This window comes from Haliotis rubra, unplaced genomic scaffold (assembly GCF_003918875.1).
Source record: "Haliotis rubra isolate DU_JTF1 unplaced genomic scaffold, ASM391887v1 Scf702, whole genome shotgun sequence".
NCBI lineage: Eukaryota > Metazoa > Mollusca > Gastropoda > Lepetellida > Haliotidae > Haliotis > Haliotis rubra.
In genome coordinates, this window is record NW_025767416.1 from 457,472 (window position 1) to 465,272 (window position 7,801).

Consider the following 7,801-nt stretch of genomic DNA (forward strand, 5'->3'; position numbering starts at 1 on the left):
CGTAAATTACGCAAATATTTATGTGAAAACTCAATTCCTATTAAGTCTATTGCGTACAAGTACGCTTGAATTTTTTTAAATACTAGTACTCAATAAATGTATTCTTACATGCGTACACACAAATATGTCAAGTCTTAGCATGGGTACAGGTGGATAGATAAAATAACAGGTATATTCACAGGTTCTATTTTAGGACATGGACTTGGCAATCTTTTTTATCGTTTGTGATATTACAGATCAAATATAAATAACAACACTTTATAGCTCGCAAGTCATTAGCGGCTTGTTCAAGCTCTACAATTGAATAAAAAAAATTGGGGAAAATCAATAATTCACTACATTAAAACCACAGTAAATACCGATATTGATATTAACATGGATCGATGGTCACCAGTCTCTGTTTACGTCCGATGGCAGACAAGTTAATAAAACAATATTTACACACCGTAAAATCAATTAAACACATAAATGTAATACCAAAGACGTAACTAGTATAATATGGAGATAAACATCATGTGTTGGCCAAATTCCGGGTGTTGTTGAGTATTTGTTGACGGCGTGTTGACGGCGTCAGCCGTCGGTTCCAAATGAATTCCCGTGCTTCAAATACTCAACAACACCCGGAATTTGGCCAACACATGATGTTTATCGACATTGTAAACACAAAAGTAAACCAAAAGGTCCACACACGCTTTTGTGTCTGCACTCATTGACATCGAGTACGGGTACAGCAGTGAAATGTCATCAGCCGGCCGTTTCGGCTGTCTCCAATGGTAGCATCTGGAACTGCTCATTTGTGACGTCATTCGGACTTTACGTCACAATATGATTTTAATGACGTCATCACAGCTGACGACGTAACAATACAATGGTGTGAGCGATGTTTGTATGTATTAATATGCAGCGAATTTTCGGGAATCGAATACCATTTGATCACGTTTTTCAACCAATCAGATTAAAGAACACATTGACGTTTGGTTTACAATAAAAAACTTACGCCGTCGGTTCCAAATGAATTCCCGTGCTTCAAATACTCAATAACACCCGGAAATTGGCCCAACACATGATGTTTATCGACATTGTAAACACAAAAGTAAACCAAAAGGTCCACACACGCTTTTGTGTCTGCACTCATTGACATCGAGTACGGGTACAGCAGTGAAATGTCATCAGCCGGCCGTTTCGGCTGTCTCCAATGGTAGCATCTGGAACTGCTCATTTGTGACGTCATTCGGACTTTACGTCACAATATGATTTTAATGACGTCATCACAGCTGACGACGTAACAATACAATGGTGTGAGCGATGTTTGTATGTATTAATACGCAGCGAATTTCCGGGAATCGAATACCATTTGATCACGTTTTTCAACCAATCAGATTAAAGAACACATTGACGTTTGGTTTACAATAAAAAACTTACGCCGTCGGTTCCAAATGAATTCCCGTGCTTCAAATACACAATAACACCCGGAAATTGGCCCAACACATGATGTTTATCGACATTGTAAACACAAAAGTAAACCAAAAGGTCCACACACGCTTTTGTGTCTGCACTCATTGACATCGAGTACGGGTACAGCAGTGAAATGTCATCAGCCGTTCGTTTCGGCTGTCTCCAATGATAGCATCTGGAACTGCTCATTTGTGACGTCATTCGGACTTTACGTCACAATATGATTTTAATGACGTCATCACAGCTGACGACGTAACAATACAATGGTGTGAGCGATGTTTGTATGTATTAATATGCAGCGAATTTCCGGGAATCGAATACCATTTGATCACGTTTTTCAACCAATCAGATTAAAGAACACATTGACGTTTGGTTTACAATAAAAAACTTATGCGCATAAGAAAATGGCATGTTCCGTTAGATAAGGGTGGAAACTTGTTGAGTACCGTTAGAATAGGGTGGGAACTAACCGTAAAGGACGGTTCTTGTACATATACTAGCCACATAAAGAAACTGTGCATTGTCAAAATATTATCCCAGTTAATAAGTACGATAACAATGTCAAAGGTACATATAAACTTTAATGGAGGGATCATGAGACCATAACAAGTCGGGAGAATTTCAACTGAAAAGTCAATCACAATGACGTCATGAGTCCACAAGCGGGACAGGGGTCAAACGACCATGTCACAAGCTCAATAACGGGTATGTCCACCATCGGCATTGAGAACAGCAGTGCATCGACGACGCATAGAGCCTATCAAACGTGCAAGGAAGGCTTGTGGGATGTCACGCCAGATTCTTTCAAGTTCTGTTGCAAGGTAAAGGACGTTATCTGGCGGATGAGGAAGACGGCGTAGACGTCGAACCATCTCGTCCCAAACATGCTCTATCGGGGAGAGATCCGGTGAATTTGCAGGCCAAGGCAGTAAGTCAACGTTGTGGTGTTGCAAGAAATCCATAGCAACCCTTGCCGTATGAGGGCGGGCATTGTCCTGTTGGAATGTTAACCCAGGGCCATAACGTTGCAGAAAAGGAATTGCCACAGGTGGAAGAATCTGATCCCTGTAGCCCACACCAGTTAAGCTGCCCTGAACAATCACCAAAGGAGTTCTTTGGCGTGCTGTTATTCCACCCCAAATCATCACGGAACCACCACCAAAGCGATTCCTCTCCAAGACACAGGCCAGTGCATAACGTTCTCCCACGCGTCTATAGGCACGTTGACGTCCATCACTATGGGAAATGTTAAACCTGGACTCATCTGTAAAAACAACATTTCTCCACCAAAACAAGGGTCTGCGGACATGATTTCGGCACCACATTCGGCGAGCTTGTCGATGACGTTGTGTCAGGATAGGCCGTATGGCGGGACGTAGTGGTCTGATCCCGTGATGGCGTAAACGTTGTCGAACTGTGTTTGGGTGGATACGGCGAAGTTCCCGGGATGGTTCGGGCAGTCATCACTGCAGTCTGAAACCTGTGGCGAAGATGGGTCACCCTTATCCATCTGTCCTGCCTTGGCGTTGTTACACGTGGACGTCCAGAACGTGGCCGATCGATGACGTCATTTGTGTTCTGGTAGCGTCTCACCAGTGCAGAAATGGTGTTCCGGTGGCAGTGGAAATGTGCAGCCACTTGTCGTTGAGACATTCCCCCACGGACCATCCCAATGGCCTCATGACGTTGTGCAGACGTGAGCCTTGGCATGTTATGCGTTTCAATAGCCGTTTAATTTTTTGAACGATCGCAAGGGCAGGGGTTGAGCTTTCCAAAGTGACAGTATTGTGTGGCATTCATTTGCTCTGTTTCTTTTTCCCAGAATGCACGTGCAACAACGTATTGCACGTCTCAAGGACGAACCCACTGACGTCACGGAACGTGGCACGTGCATGCATGTTGGATACATGTCACTAATCTCTGAGTTTAAATCCTTATGTGTCTACACAGGTTTGATAACTTTAGATTTTAATTTTTTGTATGCACAGTTTCTTTATGTGCCTAGTATAGATACCGTTCTTGTTGAGTTGTAGAGTTTGAAGTTACAAATTGACACATCATTATCCCGAAACTGGATTCTTGTATTGGTGTAATTTCATTATGATGTACATACATTAAGCAGTCGTTGTGGATTTTGAAACAAAGAGAAGCTTCCTCAAATTCAGTCACAATTACTTAATCTTTTTCTTGAAGTAGTTGTGTCATACCCGGACTCTCAGTATGTTTGAGTACGAACACTAACGGTTTCATTAGCTGAGGTTACAAATATTAATTGATAAATGGAATGCTACCGAATTTCCTCGATCAACTCTAGGAGCCATTGCAAGAATAATAAAATCTCGGGAATTTTGGGGGAATTCTTTTAATCTAGTTCCGTCCCAGTACTTAATGGAGACTGTAGGCGTTTAATGGCAAATATAATATTGTTGGAACTCCGTGCAGAAACATTACCTTGCGTTTAATCTGGATCCCAAAGTTTGGTTGAGGAAATACGGTAAAGGTAATCTCACGTTGTGCATACCCAAATCAAACTAGGACACCAGTCGCTTATAGCTCTTAATGGCATGAAAGGACAAAATGCAATGTAACGCAAATCCACACAATTACCTCTATACCGCTCAAAACAGGTTTACAATCCGGTTCCATCATATCACTGAAGTTACTGACGTACCAGATCAACTATTGAACAGGAGAGGTTCTGGTTGATCCTTAACTTATTTTAAGTAGAATATGATTTGTTATGTGGGTTGTTCGTTCAACTGAGGAGAAATAATACCCATGATGCAACCCTCGCCATGTAGTGAGATGTATCATGTAGTCATGGTAACGCAGGCCGCGTAGAGGAACCAGAGTTAGAAGTTCTGTCACGCATCACACTGAGACAGTCGAAGGAAAGTAGCTCGGACTGAAAGACTTCTATAAGTATCTCACGAAGGAAATTATGAAATCGTATCACCTTTTACTTACTGGTTTTGCAGGATTGACTGCAATCCTTTGTGCACAATGTACCGTTTCGAGTTTTTACCAGAAGGTACAGACAGGTGTTGACGCAGCAATGGTTTTCGACTACGTACAGACGGCGTCAGTCCCTCAATGTGCCATCACCTGCAACGGCGTCGCCAACTGCACCGGTTTCATCTACTGCAACATCGACAACAGATGCTCCATTTTGACATCGGATCAGCCTTCCGTTCCTGTCAGCGTCCCCTACCCGACCTGCAAGGCATTCTTAGAGCTCACGTCCTCCAGTCAGGTGAGTTCAAATTTGAATATTTTCAGGAGAGATACTTGTATATCCTTAATGAACACGAGTGGGATAACATATTTAAATATACAATGACTGGTTTCAGCTATATCGTGACTGGACGATATTGAACAATTAGAACAGTCGAATATCGTGTCGTGAACCTACGGGTTCCCGCATATTCCTTCTAAAACTCATCATGATGTCTTCTCTGTCAAATTGAGCGTGTAAAAATTCCCGTTTCCTAACGAGTTTGACATAACGTCGCGTTTTGTGTGCACAACTAATATGAGACTTTAAATCCTGACCTGTGTAGTATTGTTTGTTGTTTTCTTTTGGGTAAAGTTTAAATGGGCAAACGAGTTTGGAAGGAATCTGACTGTGGGGAACCCCAGAAATAGGCGTCAGACATTATATCCATAAGGGGAATCGAACCCGTACCTTCTGGCATTGAATATTTTCAGGAGAGATACTTGTATATCCTGAATGAACATGTGTGGGATAACATATTTAAATATACAATGACTGGTTTCAGCTATATCGTGACTGGACGATATTGAACAATTACAACAGTCGAATATGGTGTCGTGCTTGAATGTGCCGAAATCACAATCGATAACTCATCATAATTTCTACTCTGTCAAACTGAGCGTGTGGAATGTGCTTCTCCCAACGAGTTGGACACAACAACTGTATATAAAACCTGTAAATCCTGAAATGTGTAGTATTCTTCGTTGTTGTATTTTGGATAATGTTAAAATGGGCAAGTGAGTAGGGTTTTACACCACCTTTAACAATAAAGGAATGTGACTTTGGGGAATACTAGAAATGGCCTTCAGACATTATATACATAAGGGGAGTCGATTCCGTATCTTTCAGCATACCAAGTGAGCACTGTAACCACAAGGCTATCCCAACACTTCTTAGGTTGAAAATCCATTTTTGCCTTGATTGAATTCTTTTTGCGTAAATGCTCAGGCCTTGTGACACTTTTCTTAAACAGGACACAACGAATACTTTAAGGATAGGTTGCACGTACCATTATAGGTACAAGAACAATTTCTTCTTTGAGATAAGAAAGAAGTCTTTTAAAATCGCATTTTGAAGATACTGGCCAGTTGTGATGTCTCTTACCTTGGTGTTTCACCGTGCAAACATCTGTTGTGGCCCTCTTTGGTATAAATGTAAGAAAATAAACATCCTCTGTTTTGTTTTAGACATCGTCATCATGCCAGAATGGAGGAACCCTTGATGGTGCTGCCTGTCAGTGTCCACCTGCCTTCACAGGAGGGAAGTGCGAGACCAGGATGGAAGGTAAACCTTCACTTACAGATATGAAATATTTTGGCATCGTGACATGTTTATGTGATCCTGTTTTTGTAAGGGTCATTTCCCAGAAGTTTCATTTGTATGTGTAACCGGATTCACCAATCGTGAAGATCTCTGCAAGGAAGCAAAAGATGAATCCCTAAAGAATTCCTGTTAAGAATATCACCTTCCATCAGTACCGCCATAAAGAAGTTGCGTCAGTTAGGCGAGAGGGACACCAGTGATGGTGGGTTCGAACCTCAGGTTGTCACTGTACATGCTTCCAGGTCAGTCGGCACCAACCAAGCTCATGAGTTTCACCAAAGTGTCTCGTCGTCAAGCTGATAGACGATGCTGCTCAAAATGGGGTGACTCTCTTACTTCGTATGATGGGTCACACAGGTCATTTATAACATGTTGTCTATGTTTTAACCAATTCGAATATTGTACAAAGTTGGTTTGTGTCCAGCTCACTAACACATTGATGCCCTTGATATATGACACTTTTGCTTTTGTCCACCATTGTCCTATGTTTGACAGTCAATGTTTTACTGTTTCAGACTGTACAGACGTTTCCCTGTACGTTGGTAACTCTACTGGAACCTACACTGTCTGGCCGACCAAAGCCGCACAACCGTTTGACTTGGAATGTCAAGGAGTCACCACCATGATCATGTTCAGGGACAAAACCATCAGTGGCTGTGAGGCTGCGTACGTGAAGTACCTCGACGTTCCCTGGGCCGACTACAAGTCTGGCTTCACCCACTCCAACTGTTACATGTGGCTGGGTCTGGAGAAGATGCATGCTCTGACCAGCGTCAGACCTTACACGCTGAACATATCGTTGAGCATATCGTTGAAGAAGTTTGATAGCACTCCCGGACAAGTATCTTACAACACCTTCTCCGTCGGTGACGAGGCCTCGGAGTATCGGCTGTTGGTGTCGGGGTTCACTGGGGATGGTGTTTTCGGGGACCGCTTCAACCTCGGGGACCCGGCTGAAACCCTGGATGGGAGTCACTTCTGTGCCAAGGATCACTGCAACAACTCAGTCAACCCTTGTGCCGAGAGGTATCGTGAAGCCTGGTGGAGCAGGCTAGATGTCTGCCAGACGAATCCTCACCAACGATATGACATTGTATGGGCTCTTGACGATGGTACCGCTCACAAATGTAAAACCATCTATATGTTCATAGATCCTGCCTAATACTCAAACTCCCTAAAAATGTCAGTAGGCATAAACAATATGCACGGTACTGGCACATAACATTCACTACACATCCACTATACGTACACGGTAATCGCACATAACCTTCACGACACATCCGCTATACATGCGCGGTGCTTGCACATAACCTTCACGACACATTCACTATACCTGCACGGTACTTGCACATAACCTTCACGACAGATTCACTATACATGCACGGTACTTGCACATAACCTTCACGACACATTCACTATACATGCACGGTACTTGCACATAACCTTCACGACACATCCACTATACATGCACGGTACTTGCACATAACCTTCACGACACATTCACTATACCTGCACGGTACTTGCACATAACCTTCACGACACACACACTTGCACCTTCACGACACTTGCACCTTCACGACACATTCACTGCACGGTATTTGCACATAACCTTCACGACACATTCACTATACATGCACGGTACTTGCACATAACCTTCACGACACATTCACTATACCTGCACGGTACTTGCACATAACCTTCACGACACATAACTATTCACGACTTGCACATAACCTTCACGACACATTC

The 7,801-nt window shown here is 42.9% G+C and overlaps 1 protein-coding gene across 1 annotated transcript; it reads left to right on the plus strand.

The window, feature by feature from the left end:
- Positions 1-6,785: 6,785 nt before the first annotated feature.
- Positions 6,786-7,214, plus strand: LOC124258915 (ficolin-1-like). The gene has a single exon (XM_046692979.1). The coding sequence runs from the start codon at positions 6,786-6,788 to the stop codon at positions 7,212-7,214; it is 429 nt and encodes a 142-aa protein (XP_046548935.1).
- The last annotated feature ends 587 nt before the right edge of the window (positions 7,215-7,801 follow it).

Excerpts from the sequence above, each read along its gene's own strand:
- LOC124258915 (XM_046692979.1), top strand. The coding sequence starts at position 6,786 with ATGTGGCTGGGTCTGGAGAAGATGCATGCTCTGACCAGCGTCAGACCT.